Below are 18,915 nucleotides of genomic sequence, written 5' to 3'. Positions count from 1 at the left end.
CACGCCCAGAAGTCTTCTATTAGCATAAACCACGCCCAGAACACGGTGTATTAGCATAAACCACGCCCAGAGCGCTGATATTAGCATAGACCACGCCCAGAACGCGATGTATTAGCATAAACCACGCCCAGAGCGCTGATATTAGCATAAACCACGCCCAGAACACGGTGTATTAGCATAAACCACGCCCAGAGCGCTGATATTAGCATAAACCACGCACATATCACTCTTATTATCATAAACCACGCCCAGAATGTTGTCTATTAGCATAAACCACGCCCAGATCACTCTTATTAGCATAAACCACGTCCAGAACACTGCTATTAGCATAAACCACGCCCAGATAACTGTTATTAGCATAAACCACCCCTAGATCACTGTCTATTAGTATAAACCACGCCCAGAGCGCTGATATTTGCATAAAACACGCCCAGAACGTTTCTATTAGCATAAACCACGCCCATATCACTCATATTAACATAAACCACGCCCAGATCGCTGTTATTAGCATAAACCACGCCTATAATATTGTCTATTAGCATAAACCTCGCTCAGATCGCTGTTATTAGCATAAACCACGCCTGTAATATTGTCTATTAGCATAAACCTCGCTCAGATCGCTTTATTAGCTTAAACCACGCCTATAATATTGTCTATTAGCATAAACCACGCCCAGATCGCTGTTATTAGCATAAACCACGCCTGTAATATTGTCTATTAGCATAAACCACGCCCAGATCGCTGTTATTAGCATAAACCACGCCTGTAATATTGTCTATTAGCATAAACCACGCCCAGATCGCTGTTATTAGCATAAACCACGGCTGTAATATTGTCTATTAGCATAAACCACGCCCAGATCGCTGTTATTAGCATAAACCACGCCTGTAATATTGTCTATTAGCATAAACCTCGCCCAGATCGGTGTTATTAGCATAAACCACGCCTGTAATATTGTCTATTAGCATAAACCTCGCCCAGATCGGTGTTATTAGCATAAACCACGCCTGTAATATTGTCTATTAGCATAAACCACGCCCAGATCGCTGTTATTAGCATAAACCACGCCTGTAATATTGTCTATTAGCATAAACCACGCCCAGATCGCTGTTATTAGCATAAACCACGCCTATAATATTGTCTATTAGCATAAACCTCGCTCAGATCGCTGTTATTAGCATAAACCACGCCTGTAATATTGTCTATTAGCATAAACCTCGCTCAGATCGCTTTATTAGCTTAAACCACGCCTATAATATTGTCTATTAGCATAAACCACGCCCAGATCGCTGTTATTAGCATAAACCACGCCTGTAATATTGTCTATTAGCATAAACCACGCCCAGATCGCTGTTATTAGCATAAACCACGCCTGTAATATTGTCTATTAGCATAAACCACGCCCAGATCGCTGTTATTAGCATAAACCACGCCTGTAATATTGTCTATTAGCATAAACCACGCCCAGATCGCTGTTATTAGCATAAACCACGCCTGTAATATTGTCTATTAGCATAAACCTCGCCCAGATCGGTGTTATTAGCATAAACCACGCCTGTAATATTGTCTATTAGCATAAACCACGCCCAGATCGCTGTTATTAGCATAAACCACGCCTGTAATATTGTCTATTAGCATAAACCTCGCTCAGATCGCTTTATTAGCCTAAACCACGCCCCGAGGCGCGGCCCACCAGCCCTGGCTCTCTCATTTGCATAAACCACGCTGCTGTCCCGCCCCCACGCTCTGTTAATTACCATAAACCCCGCCCACACCCGCCGCCCCGAGGCGCCTGCTCATTTGCATAACCACGCCCACATCGGCGGGTTCCCCCCCCCTCTGTCCTCCCGCCCGGCAGGGGGCGCCACCGCCCCGCGGGGTCACGTGGGGCGGCGCGGGGGTCACGTGGGGCGGCGCGGGGGTCACGTGTGGCGGCGCGGGGTCACGTGGGGCGGCGCGGGGCCGTCATGGCGGCGGCGGCGGGGAAGGCGAAGGAGGAGGAGGCGCAGCGGCTGCTGGGCGAGGCCGAGCGGAAGGTCCGCGGGGCTCAGTCCTTCCTCGGGGGCCTCTTCGGGTGCGTGCGAGGGGCGCGGGGCGGCCGCGAGGGACGGGCGGGACGGGCCGGGACGGGCCGGGAGAGCCCCGCGGGACGGGCCGGGAGAGCCCCGCGGGACGGGCCGGGACGGGCCGGGAGAGCCCCGCGGGACGGGCCGGGAGAGCCCCGCGGGACGGGCCGGGAGAGCCCCGCGGGAAGGGCCGGGAGAGCCCCGCGGGACGGGCCGGGAGAGCCCCGGCGGCCTGAGGGGGTAAAAGGGGGAGGGGAGGGAATCTGGGGGGCCTGAGGGGATTTGGGAGTTCTGAGGAAGATTTGGGGGTTCTGAGGGGAATTTGGGGGGGCCTGAGGGGAAATTTGCGGGTCCTGAGGGGAATTTGAGGGTTCTGAGGAGGATTTGAGGGGCTCTGAGGGGGATTTGGAGGGGCCTGAGGGAGTTTGGGGGTTCTGAGGGGAATTTGGGGGGGCCTGAGGGGAACCTGGGGATCCTGCGGGGAAATTCGGCTGGTCCTGAGGGGATTTGGGGGGTCCAGAGGGGGAATTTGGAGGGTCCTGAGGGGATTTGGGATCCTGAGGGGAAATTTGGGGGTCCTGAGGGAGTTTGGGAGTCCTGAGAAAGATTTGGGGGTTCTGAGGGGAATTTGGGGGGTCCTGAGGAAGTTTCGGGGGGTCCTGAGGGAGTTTGGGGGTTCTGAGGGGATTTGGGAGTTCTGAGGGGATTTGGGGGTTCTGAGGAAGTTTCGGGGGGTCCTGAGGGGAATTTGGGGGAGTTCTGAGGAGAAATTGGGGGATCCTGAGAGGAAATTGGGTGGGGAAGGGGAACCTGGGTGGTTCTGAGGGGGGTTTGGGATCCTGAGGGGAAATTTGGCTGCTCCTGAGGGGATTTGGGGGGTCCAGAGGGGGAATTTGGGGGTCCTGAGGGAGTTTGGGGGTTCTGAGGGGAATTTGGGGGGGATTCGGTAGTCCTGAGGGGAATTTGGGGAGTTGTGAGGGAGATTTGAGGGGTCCTGAGGGAGTTTCGGGGTTCTGATGGGAATTGGGGGATCCTGAGGGGAAATTGGGTGGGGAAAGGAAAATTTGGGGCGTCCTGAGGGGGAATTCGGGGTGGGGGAGAGGAATTTGGGGGTCCTGAAGGGATTTGGAGGAATTCTGAGGGGAATTTGGGAGTTCTGAGGGGAATTTGGGGAGTTGTGAGGGGAAATTCGGGAATTTTTCTATGAGGGGCCCCCGAAATTGCCCCAAATTCCCATTTTCCCACCCCAAATTCCTTTTTCCCACCCCAAATTTCCATTTTTTCCCCTGGAATTCTTGTTTTCCCACCCCAAATTCCTTTTTCCTACCCCAAATTTCCATTTTTTCCCCTGGAATTCCTGTTTTCCCACCCCAAATTTCCATTTTTTCCCCTGGAATTCCTATTTTCCCACCCCAGATTCCCAGTTTTCCATGGATTTCCTATGTTTCTAGCCCAAATTCCCATTTTCCTTCCCCAAATTCCCAGTTTTCCATGGAATTCCCATATTCCCACCGTGGCTCCCACCTTGCCCCATAGAATTCCCAGAAAAATTCCATTTTTTCCCTAGAATAGATCCCAGAATTCCCAGAGTAATTCCCATTTTCCCCAGAATAATTCCCATTTTCCCCTGATTTCCCCATTTTTCCCCTGTTTTTTCCCATTTTTTCCTAAACAACTCCTAGAATTCTCCAAATACCTCTCAGAATTCCCACTTTTCCCAGAATATCTCCTGGAATTCTGGGAATAATTCCCATTTTTCCACTTTTCCAGGGGCTCCTCTCAGCTGGAGGAGGCCTGCGAGTGCTGCTGCAATCATTCCCTGTATCATTCCCTTTTTTCCCATTTTTTTCCCATTTTTCCCTGTTTTTTCCTGTTTTATCACATTTTTTCCCAGAACACCTCTTAGAATTCCCATTTCTCCCGGAATAATTCCCTTTTTTCCTAATTTTTCCCAGAAAATTCCCTTTTTTCCCCAAAACAGTTTTGGTTTTTTTTCTCTTTTCTCCCTGTTTTTCCTCCCATTTCCCCCCCCATTTTTTTCCAATTTTTCCCATTTTTTCCCATTTTTCCCCTGTTTTTTCCCATTTTGTCCTGAATAACTCCAGAATTCCCAGAACACTTCACAGAATTCCCATTTTTCCCAGAATAATTCCCTTTTTTCCCCTAATATTCCCCATTTTCCCCCATTTTTTTCCCCGTTTTTCCCTATTTTTTCCTGTTTTTTCCCCGAATAACTCCCAGAACTCTCAGAATAATTCCCGGAATTCCCGGAATAATTCCAATTTTTCCCATTTTTCCCATTTTCCAGGGGCTCCTCACGGCTGGAGGAGGCCTGCGAGTGCTACGCCCGCGCCGCCAACCTCTTCAAGATGGCCAAAAACTGGAGCCGTGAGTCCGGAATCCCGGGAATTTCGGGAATTCTGGGAATCCTGGGAATCCTGGGAATTCCGGGAATTCCAGGAGTCCCGTTCCCATCTTTATCCCATTTTTTGGAGACTGGGAATTCCGGGGATTTTGGGAATCCTGACTCCATTCCAATCTTTATCCCGGTTTTTCAGAGGCTGGGAATTCCAGGAATTCTGGGAATTTTGGGAATCCCTTTCCCACCTTTATCCCGGTTTTTCAGAGGCTGGGAATCCTTGAGATTTTGGGAATTCCGGGAATTTTGGGAATCCTGGGAATCCCATTCCCACCTTTAGCCGGTTTTTCTGGATTTTGGGAATTTTGGGAATCCTGGGGATTTGGGGAATTTTGGAAATTCTGGGAATTTTGGGAATCCCTTTCCCACCTTTATCCTGCTTTTTCAGAGGCTGGGAATTCTGGGGATTTTGGGAATTCTGGGGATTCTGAGAATCCCATTCCCACCTTTTCCCATTTTTCCAGAGGCTGGGAATTTTGGGGATTTTGGGAATCCCATGGATCCAGTGAATTCCCAGTGTTAACCCAGGAATTCCCAGTTGAATTCCGGAAGTTATTCCCAAAAATTCCTGCTGTTAATTCCTTAAATTCCTGGTGAATTCCTAGAAATTCCCAATGTTTGTTCCTATAAATTCACCATTTCTATCCCAGAAATTCCCGACCGATTCCCAGTAAATTCCCACTGTTCATTCCATGTTTATCTGATGTGTTTTCCATGTTTTTCTCATTTTTATTATGTTTTTCTATATTTTTTCCATGTTTTTCCCTGTGTTTTTTCCCCATGTTTTCCCCAAGTTTTATCCCTGTTTTATCCCTGTTTTTTTTACCACATTTTTCCTGATTTTCCAACGTTTTCCCTGTTTTTCCCACTGTTTTTCTCTTGTTTTTTCCTTTTTTCCCCTGTTTTTTTTCCCTGTTTTTTTCCCTGTTTTTTTCTCATGTTTTCCCAATATTTTTCCCATCAATCCCCAAAATTTTTTCCATGAATTCACGATGTTTTTCCCATATTTTTCTATGTTTATTCCCTGTTTTTTCCCCGTCTTTTTTCCATGTTTTCCCCAGTGTTTTTGCCCTGTTTTTTTCCCCAATATTTTCCCCATGAATTCCCAATAAATCCCCCTAAATTCCCGATGTTTTTCCCCCGTTTTCCCCCAATGTTTTTTCCCTATTTTATCCATGTCTTTCTTAATATTTTCCCATTAATTCCTGATGTTTTTCCTTGTTTTTCCCATTTTTCCAGAGGCGGGCTCGGCGTTCTCCCTCGCGGCCGCTGCAGGGCAAACACCATTCCCAGGATTTATCCTGGAAATTCCCAATCAATTCCCAATCAATCCCCAGAAATTCCCAATCAATTCCCAATCAATCCCCAGAAATTCCCAATCAATTCCCAATCAATCCCCAGAAATTCCCAGGGTTCATCCCAGAAATTCCCAAGGAATTCCCAGTGTTTTCCCCATGAATTCCCGTTGGTTTTTTCCATATTTTTCTATGTTTATTCCCTGTTTTCCCCCCGTTTTTTCCCGTTTTCCCCCCGTTTTCCCCTGATATCTTTCCCGTTTGTCCCCGATATCTTTCCCGGTGAATTCCCGATGTTTTTCCCTGTTTTTCCCGATGTTTTTCCCTGTTTTTCCCGTTTTTCCAGAGGCGGGCTCGGCGTTCTCCCACGCTGCAGCTGCAGGGCAAACACCGATCCCAGGATTTATCCTGGAAATTCCCAATCAATTCCCAATCAATCCCCAGAAATTCCCAATCAATTCCCAATCAATCCCCAGAAATTCCCAATCAATTCCCAATCAATCCCCAGAAATTCCCAATCAATTCCCAGGGTTTATTCCATGTTGTTCCCACGTGTTTCCATGTGTTCTCCATGTGTTTTTTCTCTGTTTTTTCCCAGTGTTTTTTCCATGTTTTCCCAATATTTTTCCCATGAATTCCCAATGTTTTTCCCGTGAATGCCCAATATTTTTTCCATGAATTCCCGGTGTTTTTTCCATGCTTTTTCCATGTTTTTTTTCATGTTTTTCTCAGTGTTTGTTCCCTATTTTTCCCATTTTTTACCAGTGTCTTTCCCCTGTTTTTTCCCGTTTTTCCCCCGTTTTCCCCCAATATCTTTCCCGTTTTTTCCCGGTATTTTCCCCATTTTTCCCCCTGTTTTTTTCCCGTTTTTCCTCCCGTTTTCCCCCGATATCTTTCCCGTTTTTTCCCGGTATTTTCCCGGTGGATTCCCGATGTTTTTCCTGATGTTTTTCCCTGTTTTTCCCGTTTTTCCAGAGGTGGGCTCGGCGTTCTCCCGCGCGGCCGCTGCAGGGCAAACACCGATCCCAGGATTTATCCTGGAAATTCCCAATCAATTCCCAATCAATCCCCAGAAATTCCCAATCAATTCCCAATCAATCCCCAGAAATTCCCAGGGTTCATCCCAGAAATTCCCAAGGAATTCCCGTTGTTTTCCCCATTAATTCCCGTTGTTTTTTCCCATATTTTTCTATATTTATTCCCCGTTTTTCCCCCTGTTTTTTCCCGTTTTTCCCCCATTTTCCCCCGATATCTTTCCCGTTTTTTCCCGGTATTTTCCCGGTGGATTCCCGATGTTTTTCCCGATGTTTTTCCCTGTTTTTCCCGCTGTTTTTCCCCGTTTTTCCCCCTGTTTTTTCCCGTTTTTCCCCCATTTTCCCCCGATATCTTTCCCGTTTTTTCCCGGTATTTTCCCGGCGGATTCCCGATGTTTTTCCCGCTGTTTTTCCCTGTTTTTCCCGTTTTTCCAGAGGCGGGCTCGGCGTTCTCCCGCGCGGCCGCGCTGCAGCTGCAGCTCCAGAGCAAACACGAGGCCGCCTCCAGCCTCGTGGACGCCGCCAACGCCTTCAGAAAGGCGGATCCGGAGGGTGAGGCCGGAATTCCCGGGATTTGGGGAATTCTCGAGTGTTCAGGGCGCCGGAATTCACAGAAATTTGGGAATTCTGGGGGGAATTCCCGGAAATTTGGGAGCTCTGGGGGGTTCAGGGAACCAGAATTCTCGGAAATTTGGGAATTCTGGGGGGAATTCCCAGAAATTTGGGAGCTCTGGGGCGTTCAGGGGACCAGAATTCTCAGAAATTTGGGAATTCTGGGGGGTCAAAAAGGCAGATCCAGAGGGTGAGGCCAGAATTCCCGGAATTTTGGGAATTCTGGAGTGTTCAGGGGGCCGGAATTCACAGAAATTTGGGAGCTCTGGGGCATTCAGGGAACCAGAATTCCCGGGAATCTGGGAATTCTGGCCAGAATTCCCGGAAATTTGGGAGCTCTGGGGGGAATTCCCGGAAATTTGGGAGCTCTGGGGCGTTCAGGGGGTCGGAATTCTCAGAAATTTGGGAATTCTGGGGGGAATTCCCGGAAATTTGGGAATTCTGGGGGGGTCCAAAAGGCAGATCCGGAGGGTGAGGCCGGAATTCCCGGAATTTGGGGAATTCTCGAGTGTTCAGGGCGCCGGAATTCCCAGAAATTTGGGAGCTCTGGGGGGAATTCCCGGAAATTTGGGAATTCTGGGGGGAATTCCCGGAAATTTGGGAGCTCTGGGGTGTTTAGGGAACCAGAATTCTCAGAAATTTGGGAATTCTGGGGGGAATTCCCAGAAATTTGGGAATTCTGGGGGGAATTCCCAGAAATGTGGGAGCTCTGGGGGGTTCAGGGGACCAGAATTCACAGAAATTTGGGAATTCTGGGGGGAATTCCCAGAAATTTGGGAATTCTGGGGGGAATTCCCGGAAATTTGGGAATTCTGGGGGGTCAAAAAGGCAGATCCGGAGGGTGAGGCCAGAATTCCCGGAATTTTGGGAATTCTGGAGTGTTCAGGGGGCCGGAATTCCCTGAATTCCCGGAAATTTGGGAATTCTGAGGGGTCTAGGGGCGTGGGGGGAGGGAATTCCTACAAATGCCACTGGAATTCCATGAAAATCCTGGGAAAATTCCTTTAAATCTTCGGTAAATGCTCTGAAATTCCATTAAATCCTGGGAAAATCCCCTTAAAACTCCCAAAAAATTCCTTAAAATTCCCAAAACTACAGAAAAATCCCCTTAACATTCCCAAAAATCCCCCTAGAAGTCCCTAAAACTCCCAAAAATCCTCCCAAAGTCCCCAAAATTCCCAAAAATCCCCCAAACCTCCCCAGCTGGAATTTGGGGGCGGAATCTGCTCCCAGCTGGGGCTGAGCAGATGGAGCCGGGCCCTGGGCAGAATTCCCAGGATTTTGGGCAGAATTCCCAGGATTTTGGGCAGAATTCCCAGAGTTTTGGGCAGAATTCCCAGAGTTTTGGGCAGAATTCCCAGAGTTTTGGGCAGAATTCCCAAATTTTGGCTCCCTCCAGCCCCGGAGCGGCTGCAGAGGTGGGGGAGGGGTGAAAATTCCGGAATTTTGGGCGAATTGAGGCCGAGCTTCCAAAATTTGGGATTCTGATCCCAGAAACTTCCAATATCCCAAAATTTTTGGGGTCTGATCCCAAAATTAGGGCTTTGATCCCAAAATTTGGGGTCTGATCCCAAAATCTGGCTCCCATCCTTCAAAATTCCCGGGATAATCCCGAGGATCCAGGGCCCTTCCCGCCCCCATTCCCGGTTTTTTCCTGATTTTTTCCCGTTTTTTCCTGGGTTTTTTTCCCATTTTTCCCCATTTTTCCCCAATTTTTCCTGTTTTTTCCCATTTTTTCCAGAGGCTGTGAACTGCCTGCTCCGCGCCATCGAGATCTACACAGACATGGTGAGAATTCCCGGAATTCCCGGAATTCCGACCTGCAATTCCCAGTTTTCCCTTCAATATTCCTATTTTCCCACTGAAAGTTCCCATTTTTCCCTTAAAATTCCCATTTGCATGGGAAATTCCCTTTTTTTCATTGAATTATTCCTTTTCTCGCCTGGAATATTCCCATTTCTCCCTGAGAAATTCAGATTTTTCCTTTAAATATTCCCATTTTACACTGGAAAATTCCCATTTTCCCTTAAATATTCCAATTTTCCCTTAAGTATTCCCATTTTGCCACAGACTATCCCAGTTTCCCAGGAAAATTCCCATTTTTTCACAAAATATCCCCATTTTTTCATGGAATATTCCCATTTTCCCTGGAAAATTCTGGTTTTTCCCTGGATAATTCTGTTTTTTCCATGGAAAATTCTGTTTTCTCCAGGAAAATTCCCATTTTTCCATGGAAAATTCTGTTTTTTCCAGGAAAATTCCGTTTTTTCCATGGAAAATTCTGTTTTTTCCAGGAAAATTCCGTTTTATCCCTGGAGAATTCTGGTTTTTCCATGGAAAATTCTGCTTTTTCCAGGAAAATTCCGTTTTTTCCATGGAAAATTCCCGTTTTTCCAGGGCCGTTTCACCATCGCTGCCAAGCACCACGTGGGCATCGCTGAGATCTACGAGAGCGACCTGCTGGACATCCACAAGGTCAGGGAAATCCCGGAAAAATCCCGGAAAAATCCCTGGAAAATTCGGGAAAAATCTGGGGAAAATAAAGGAAAATTGCAGAAAAATAATGGGAAAAAATCCAGGAGAAATTCTGTGAGAATTAAGAATTTTGGGGTTTTTTTGGGATTTTTCCAGGGTTTTTCCGGGATTTTTCCGGCGGCTCCACGGGAGCAGATGGGGCGGGGGCGGCTCCGGGACCTTCCCCTCCCCCCTGGAATTTCCTGGAATTTCTCCCGGAATTTCCTGGAATTTCTCCCGGAATTTTGGGGATTTTCTCTTTTCTATCCCTTTGTGTTTCCAATTTAATTCCCAATTTTTTTCCAAGGAATTCTGCTTTGTTTTTATGGATTTCAGAGCCCATTTTTTTTCCTTTTGTCCCTTTTTTATCCCACTTTTATCTGGTTTTTAATCCCATTTTTATATTTTTATATCTATTTTTATTCCCTTTTTATTCCATTTTAACCCCATTTTCATCCCTTTTTTATCCCTTTTTTATTCTTTTTTTATTCCTTTTTTATTCCTTTTTTATTCCACTTTAATCCCATTTTTATCTCCTTTTTTATCCCATTTTTATCCTTTTTTAAGTCTCTTTTTTTATCCCTTTCTTATCCCATTTTTCCAGGATTTTCCCGATTTTTTCCTGGGAATTTTTCCAGGATCTTTCCTGGATCTTTTGGGGATTTTTCCCGGAATTTTTCTGAGATTTTCCCAGAATTTTTCTGGGATTTTCCCCGAATTTTTTGGGGATTTTTCCAGATTTTTTGGGGGAGATTTTTCCGGAATTTTTCTGGGATTTTCCTGGATTTTTTCTGGGATTTTCCTGGAATTTTTCTGGGATTTTTCCACATGTTTTTGGGGATTTTTCCACATGTTTTTGGGGATTTTTCCACATGTTTTTGGGGGGATTTTCTTGGATTTTTTCGGGGATTTTCCTGGAATTTTTCTGGGATTTTTTCTGGGATTTTTCTGGAATTTTCCTGGCTTTTCCCAGAATTTTCCTGGGCTTTTCCTGGTTTTTTTTTCTGGGATTTTTCCAGGTTTTGGGGGATTTTTTGGGGGGGTGTTTGGGGATTTTTCGGGGGATTTTGGGGGGATTTTTCGGGGGATTTTGGGGGATTTTCGGGAGTTTTTGGGGATTTTTCGGGGGGTTTTCGAGGGATTTTTCGGGGGGGTTTTGGGGCGTTTTCCGGGGGGTTTTGGGGGATATTTGGGGGGATTTTTTGGGGGATTTTTCAGGGGTTTTGGGGGATTTTTTTTGAGATTTTTTGGGGGGATTTTGGGGGATTTTATTTGGGATTTTTCAGGGGTTTTGGGGGATTTTTTGGGGGGTTTTCCGGGGGGTTTTGGGGGATTTTTCAGGGGATTTTTTTGGGGGGATTTTGGGGGATTTTCCGGGGGATTTTATTTGGGATTTTTCAGGGGTTTTGGGGGTTTTTTGGGGGGTTTTCCGGGGGGTTTTGGGGGATTTTTCAGGGGATTTTTTTGGGGGGATTTTGGGGGATTTTCCGGGGGTTTTCCGGGGGGTTGGGGGATTTTTGGGGGAATTTTTTGGGGGATTTTTCCCGGGTTTTGGGGGATTTTTTGGGGGATTTTTTGGGGATTTTTTGGGGGGATTTTCTGGGGGATTTTGGGGGATTTTATTGGGGATTTTTCAGGGGTTTTGGGGGATTTTTGGGGGGATTTTTCGGGGGGTTTTGGGGGATTTTCCGGGGGTTTTTGGGGGATCTTTGGGGGGATTTTTTGGGGATTTTCAAGGGATTTTTCAGGGGATTTTTGGGATTTTTGGGATTTTTGGGGTCTGATCCGGTTTCCCCCAGGCCGTGGCGCACTTCGAGCAGGCGGCCGAGTTCTACCGGGGCGAGGAATCCACCAGGTCCGGCACTCGGGGCTGGGAATCGGGGAGTTCGGGAATTTCGGGAATTTCGGGGGATTTCGGGGGAATTGGGGATTTCGGGAATTTCGGGGGATTTCGGGGAATTTCGGGGGAATTGGGGATTTCGGGAATTTCGGGGGATTTCGGGGAATTTCGGGGGAATTGGGGATTTTGGGGAATTTCGGGGGAATTGGGGATTTTAGGGAATTTCGGGGGATTTTGGGGGATTTCAGGGGATTTGGGGATTTTGGGGAATTTCGGGGGATTTGGGGGAATTGGGGATTTCGGGGGAATTGGGGATTTGGGGATTTCGGGGGATTTGGGGGAATTGGGGATTTCGGGGGAATTGGGGATTTGGGGATTTCGGGGGAATTGGGGATTTCGGGAATTTTGGGGGATTTGGGGATTTGGGGAATTTCGGGGGAATTGGGGATTTCGGGGGATTTCGGGGGATTTGGGGATTTGGGGAATTTCGGGGGAATTGGGGATTTCGGGGGATTTCAGGGGATTTGGGTGGGAATTTTGGGGTTTCGGGGGAATTGGGGATTTCGGGGGATTTGGGGATTTTGGGAATTTCGGGGAATTTGGGGATTTCGGGGAATTTCGGGGGATTTGGGTGGGAATTTTGGGGTTTCGGGGTTTTTCGGGTGGGATTTGGGGTTTTTGGGTGGAAATCTTGGGGTTTTTGGGTGGGAATTTTGGGGTGTCAGAGGGTTTTGGGGTTTTTTGGGTGGGAATTTTGGGGTTTTGGGGTTTTTGGGTGGGATTTGGGGTTTTTGGGTGGCATTTTTGGGGTTTCAGGTGGGATTTGGGGTTTTTCAGGTGGGATTTGGGGTTTTTTGGGTGGGAATTTTGGGGTTTGAGGTGGGATTTTTGGGGTTTCAGGTGGGATTTGGGGTTTTTCAGGTGGAATTTGGGGGTTTTGGGGTGGGACTTTTAGGATTTGGTGGTTTTTGGGTGGGATTTTCGGGATTTCAGGTGGGATTTCGGGTTTTTCAGGTGGGATTTGGGTTTTTTGGACAGGATTTTTGGGATTTCAGGTGGGATTTGAGGTTTTTCAGACAGAATTTGGGAGTTTTGGGTGACATTTTTGGGGTTTGGGTGGGATTTAGGGTTTTTCAGGTGGGATTTTTGGGATTTTTTTGGGATTTGGGGTTTTTTGGATGGGATTTTTGGGGTTTGGTGTTTTTTGGGACTTTTCTCTCCCAGCTCAGCCAATAAGTGCCTGCTGAAGGTGGCGGGGCTTTGGGATTTTGGGGATTTCTGTCGGATTTTCGGGATTTTTGTCGGATTTTTTTGGGGATTTTTTTGGGATTTGGGATTTTTGGGGGATTTTTTTTGGGGTTTGGTGTTTTTTGGGACTTTTCTCTCCCAGCTCAGCCAATAAGTGCCTGCTGAAGGTGGCGGGGGTTTGGGATTTTGGGGATTTCTGTCGGATTTTCGGGATTTTTGTCGGATTTTTTTGGGGATTTTTTTGGTATTTGGGATTTTTCGGATGGGATTTTTGGGGTTTGGTGTTTTTTGGGACTTTTCTCTCCCAGCTCAGCCAATAAGTGCCTGCTGAAGGTGGCGGCCTACGCGGCGCAGTTGGAGCAGTTCCCGCGCGCCATCGACATCTACGAGCAGGTCGGGCCTTCCTCCTCCCTCCTCTTCCTCACCTCCTGCTTTCCCCTCATTTCCCTGATTTTCCCATCATTTCCCTGATTTTTCCATCATTTCCCTGATTTTTTCCATCATTTCCCTGATTTTTTCCTTCATTTCCCTGATTTTTTCCTTCATTTTCCTGATTTTTCCATCATTTCCCTGATTTTTTCCTTCATTTCCCTGATTTTTTCCTTCATTTTCCTGATTTTTCCATCATTTCCCTGATTTTCCCTCATTTTCCTGATTTTTTTCCTTAATTTTCCTGTTTTTTTCCTCTCATTTTCCTGCTTTTTTCCTTAATTTTCCTGATTTTTCCCCTAATTTTCCTGGTTTTTTTTCCCTATTTCCCTGATTTTTCTCCTCATTTTCCTGATTTTTTTTTCCTAATTTTCCTGGGCTTTTTTCCCTATTTCCCTGATTTTTCTCCTCATTTTCCTGATTTTTTTCCTCATTTTCCTGATTTTCCCCCTCATTTTCCTGGGTTTTTTTCCCTATTTTCCTGATTGTTTCTTTAAATTTCCTGATTTTTTCCCCTAATTTCCCTGCTTTTTTTCCCTCATTTTCCTGATTTTTCCCCTCATTTACCTGTTGTTTTTTTTTTTTTATGTTGGGAATTTTGGGGATTTTTTGGAATTTGGGGAATTTTGGGAATTTTGGGAATTGCCGTTGCAGGTGGGGGCGGTGGCCATGGACAGCCCCTTGCTCAAGTACAGCGCCAAGGAGCATTTCTTCAGGGCAGCCCTCTGCCACTTCTGCATCGACATGCTCAACGCCAAGGTAATTAGCACTAATTAGCGCTAATTAGCATTTATTAGGGGGTTATTCCCGTTAATTGGGGGTTTAATTTGGTTAATTGGGGATTGGGGCCGGAGCATTTCTTCAGGGCAGCCCTCTGCCACTTCTGCATCGACATGCTCAACGCCAAGGTAATTAGCACTAATTAGCGCTAATTAGCATTTATTAGGGGGTTATTCCCGTTAATTGGGGGTTTAATTTGGTTAATTTGGGATTGGGGCTGGAGCATTTCTTCAGGGCAGCCCTCTGCCACTTCTGCATCGACATGCTCAACGCCAAGGTAATTAGCACTAATTAGCGCTAATTAGCGTTAATTTGGGGTTTATTCCCGTTAATTGGGGGTTTAATTTGGTTAATTTGGGATTGGGGCTGGAGCATTTCTTCAGGGCAGCCCTCTGCCACTTCTGCATCGACATGCTCAACGCCAAGGTAATTAGCATTAATTAGCGTTAATTAGCGTTTATTAGGGGTTATTAGGGGTAAATCGGGGGTTTGGTATTGTTAATTGGGGATTTAATTTGGTTAATTGGGGATTGGGGCCGGAGCATTTCTTCAGGGCAGCCCTCTGCCACTTCTGCATCGACATGCTCAACACCAAGGTAATTAGCACTAATTAGCGCTAATTAGCATTTGTTAGCATTTATTAGGGGTGAATTGGGGGTTAATTCGGGGTTAATTAGCATTAATTAGCGTTAATTATTGTTAATGAAATCCCTGTCCCAGCTGGTGGTGCAGCGGTACGAGGAGATGTTCCCGGCCTTCTCCGACTGGGTTAATTAGGGGTTAGTTTGGGTTAATTAGGGTTAATAGGGGTTGATGAGGGTTAATTAGCATTAATTAGGGTTAATTATTGTTAATTAACTCCCTGTGCCAGCTGGCGGTGCAGCGGTACGAGGAGATGTTCCCGGCCTTCTCCGACTGGGTTAATTAGGGGTTAGTTTGGGTTAATTAGGGGTTAGTTTGGGTTAATTAGGGTTAATAGGGGTTAATTAGGGTTAATTAGCATTAATTAGCGTTAATTAGTGTTAATTAACTCCCTGTCCCAGCTGGCGGTGCAGCGGTACGAGGAGATGTTCCCGGCCTTCTCTGACTGGGTTAATTAGGGGTTAGTTTGGGTTAATTAGGGGTTAGTTTGGGTTAATTAGAGTTAATTAGCATTAATTAGGGTTAATTATTGTTAATTAACTCCCTGTGTCAGCTGGCGGTGCAGCGGTACGAGGAGATGTTCCCGGCCTTCTCCGACTGGGTTAATTAGGGGTTAGTTTGGGTTAATTAGGGGTTAGTTTGGGTTAATTAGGGTTAATAGGGGTTGATTAGGGTTAATTAGCATTAATTAGCGTTAATTATTGTTGATTAACTCCCTGTGCCAGCTGGCGGTGCAGCGGTACGAGGAGATGTTCCCGGCCTTCTCCGACTGCCGCGAGTGCAAACTGCTCAAGGTCAGCCTTCCTCCCCTGCCCCCTCATCCTCCTCATCCTCATCCTCATCATCTTCATCCTCATCTTCATCCTCATCTTCATCCTCATCTTCATCTTCATCCTGATCCCCATCCTCATCCTCATCCTGATCCCCTTCATCGTCCTCCTCATCCTCATCTTCATCCCCGTCCTGATCCCATCCTCATCCTCCTCATCTTCATCATCGCCATCCTGATTCTCATCCTCCTCATCTTCATCTTCATCTTCATCTTCATCTTCGTCATCTTCTTCCCCGTCTTCTTCTTCATCCTCCTCATCCTCCTGGTCCTCCTTATCATCCTCATCCTGATCCTCATCTTCATCCTCATCATCCTCATCTTCATCCCCATCCTGATCCCCTTCATCATCCTCATCCTCGTCTTCATCATCCTCATCTTCCTCCTCCTCCTCCTCACCTTCCTCCCCACGCTGACCTTCCTCCCCTCCTCCTCCTCCTCCCCAGAAGCTGCTGGAGGCGCACGAGGAGCAGAACGTCGACGCCTTCACCGACGCTGTGCGTGGGCACCCAAAATCCCCCAAATTCACCCCAAAATCCACCCCAAAATCACCCCAAAATCCACCCCAAAATCCACCACAAAATTCCTTTAAAATCACCCCAAAATTCACCCCAAAATCCACCCCAAACCACCCCAAAATCCACCCCAAAATCACCCCAAAATCCACCCCAAAATTCCTTCAAAATGCCCCAAATTCACCCCAAAATTCACCCCAAAATCACCCCAAATCACCCCAAAATCCACCCCAAAATCCCCCAAAATCCACCCCAAAATCACCCCAAAATTCCTTCAAAATCCCCCAAATCCACACCAAAATTCACCCCAAACCACCCCAAAATCCACCCCAAAATCCACCCCAAAATTCCTTCAAAATCCCCCAAATCCACCCCAAAATTCACCCCAAAATCACCCCAAATCACCCAAATCACCCCAAAATCCACCCCAAAATTCCTTCAAAATCCCCCAAATTCACCCCCCAATTTCCCCCAAACCCCCCAAAATTCCCCCCAAATTCCCCCCAAATCCCCTCGAATTTCCCCCCAAACCCCCCAAAATTCCCCCAAACCCCCCAAAATTCCCCCCAAATTCCCCAAATCCCCCAAAATTCCCCCCAAATCCCCCCAAATCCCCCAAAATTCCCCCCAAATTCCCCAAATCCCCCAAAATTCCCCCCAAATCCCCCAAAATTCCCCCCAAATTCCCCAAAATTCCCCCCAAATCCCCCCAAATTCCCCCAAACCCCCCAAAATTCCCCCCAAATTCCCCAAATCCCCCAAAATTCCCCCCAAATCCCCCAAAATTCCCCCCAAATTCCCCAAATTCCCCCCAAATCCCCGAATTTCCTCCCAAATCCCCAAATTCTCCCCAAATCCCCCAAAATTCCCCCCAAACCCCCCAAAATTCCCCCCAAATTCCCCAAATCCCCCCAAATTCCCCAAATCCCCCAAAATTCCCCCCAAATTCCCCCCAAATCCCCTCGAATTTCCCCCAAATCCCCCAATTTCCCCCAAAGCCCCCAAAACTCACCCCGAACCCCCCAAATCCCCCAAATTCCCCCCAAATCCCCCAAAATTCCCCCCAAATTCCCCAAATCCCCCCAAATTCCCCCAAACCCCCCAAAATTCCCCCCAAACCCCCCAATTTCCCCCAAATCCCCCCAAATTCCCCCCAAATTCCCCCCAAACCCCCTCAATTTCCCCCCAAACCCCCCAAATTCCCCCCAAAGCCCCCGAATTGCCCGAAATGCCGGTTTTTTGCCCCGAATCGCGGTTCCAGGTGCGGGAGTTCGACGCCGTGTCGCGCCTGGAGCCGTGGCTGACGGCGCTGCTGCTGCGCCTCAAGAGGAGCGTCCCGGGCGAGCACGACCTGCGCTGACGGGCCCAAAACGCCCCAAAATCACCCCAAAAACCGCCCGGAATCGCCCCGAAAATATCCCAAAACTGGGCGGGAAAACTCCGAAATACGGCAAAAAAAAACCCCAAAAATTCGCAAAAAAAATTAAAAAAATGTGGGAAAAAAATCCAAAATTACTCAAATTGCCTCAAAATCACCCCGAAATCACCCCGAAAACATCCCCAAAACTGGGCGAAAAAACTCCCAAATACGGCAAAAAAAACCCCAAAAATTCGCAAAAAAAAAAAAAATTTGGAGAAAAAAATCAAAAATTACTCAAATTGCCTCAAAATCACCCCGAAAATATCCCCAAAAATATCCCCAAAACTGGGCGAAAAAACTCCCAAATACGGCAAAAAAAACCCCAAAAATTCACAAAAAAAATTAAAAAAATGTGGGGAAAAAAATCAAAAATTACTCAAATTGCCTCAAAATCACCCCGGAAATATCCCCAAAAGCTGGGCGAAAAAACTCCAAAATACGGCAAAAAACCCCCAAAAATTCACAAAAAAAATTAAAAAAATGTGGGAAAAAAAATCCAAAATTACTCAAATTGCCTCAAAATCACCCCGGAAATATCCCCAAAAGCTGGGCGGGAAAACCCCCAAATACGGCCAAAAAAACACCAAATTGCCTCAAAATCACCCCGAAAACTGCCCGGAATTACCCCGAAAATATCCCCACGACTGAGCAAAGAAACCCCGAAATACGGAAAATAAAAACCCAAAAATTTGCAGAAAAAATTTTAAAAATATGGGAAAAAAAATCAAAAAATCCTCAAATTGCCCAAAAATCACCCTGAAATCACCCCGAAAATATCCCAAAAACTGGGCAAAGAAACCCCAAAATACAGAAAAAAGAAAAACCAAAAATTTGCAAAAAAATTTTAAAAAATATGGGAAAAAAATCCAAAAAAATCCTCAAATTGCCCGAAAATCACCCTGAAATCACCCCGAAAATATCCCAAAAACTGGGCAAAGAAACCCCAAAATACGGAAAAAAGAAAAACCAAAAATTTGCAAAAAAAATCTAAAAAATATGGGAAAAAAAAATCTCAAATTGCCCAAAAATCACCTCAGACACACCTGAAATCACCCGGGGGCGTGGCTTTGAGCTTGGGGGCGTGGCCTGGCGCTTTGGGGGCGTGGCTTTGAGGTTTGGGGGTGGTTTTATTTTGGGGGGTGTCCCTGATTTTTTGGGGTGTCCCTGGTTTTGGGGGCGTGTCCCTGCTGTAAGGGCGTGGCTTTGAGTTTGGGGGCGTGTCCCTAAATTTTGGGGGCGTGGCTTTGATTTTTTGGCATGCACCCCTGATTT

At 46.7% G+C, this 18,915-nt stretch overlaps 1 protein-coding gene across 8 annotated transcripts; it reads left to right on the top strand.

Annotated features, from left to right (window-relative positions):
- Nucleotides 1–1,948: 1,948 nt before the first annotated feature.
- LOC110478779 (alpha-soluble NSF attachment protein) lies at nucleotides 1,949–18,671 on the top strand. 8 transcript variants are annotated; one of them, XR_014950864.1, is made up of 12 exons: nucleotides 1,949–2,074; nucleotides 4,375–4,454; nucleotides 7,250–7,366; nucleotides 9,168–9,214; nucleotides 9,824–9,901; nucleotides 11,740–11,795; nucleotides 13,337–13,421; nucleotides 14,112–14,216; nucleotides 15,605–15,673; nucleotides 16,158–16,205; nucleotides 17,485–17,639; nucleotides 17,780–18,671. XR_014950864.1 is itself a non-coding variant. In XM_085564765.1 (11 exons), exons 1-11 carry the CDS (start codon nucleotides 1,968–1,970, stop codon nucleotides 17,581–17,583), a joined length of 891 nt encoding a protein of 296 aa, XP_085420891.1. In that variant the 5' UTR covers nucleotides 1,949–1,967; the 3' UTR covers nucleotides 17,584–17,778. The 8 variants fall into 8 exon arrangements, 5 of the variants coding, with proteins under 5 accessions (XP_085420891.1, XP_077645308.1, XP_077645309.1 ...); XR_014950863.1 differs by having other exon boundaries at nucleotides 16,155–16,205; XR_014950865.1 differs by lacking the exon at nucleotides 7,250–7,366 and having other exon boundaries at nucleotides 16,155–16,205.
- Nucleotides 18,672–18,915: the final 244 nt, after the last annotated feature.

Source organism: Lonchura striata, chromosome 34 (assembly GCF_050655825.1).
Source record: "Lonchura striata isolate lonStrDom1 chromosome 34, ASM5065582v1, whole genome shotgun sequence".
Classification (NCBI taxonomy): Eukaryota; Metazoa; Chordata; class Aves; order Passeriformes; family Estrildidae; genus Lonchura; species Lonchura striata.
Note: the sequence above shows the minus strand (reverse complement) of the source record. Positions and strands in the feature narration are given on the sequence as shown.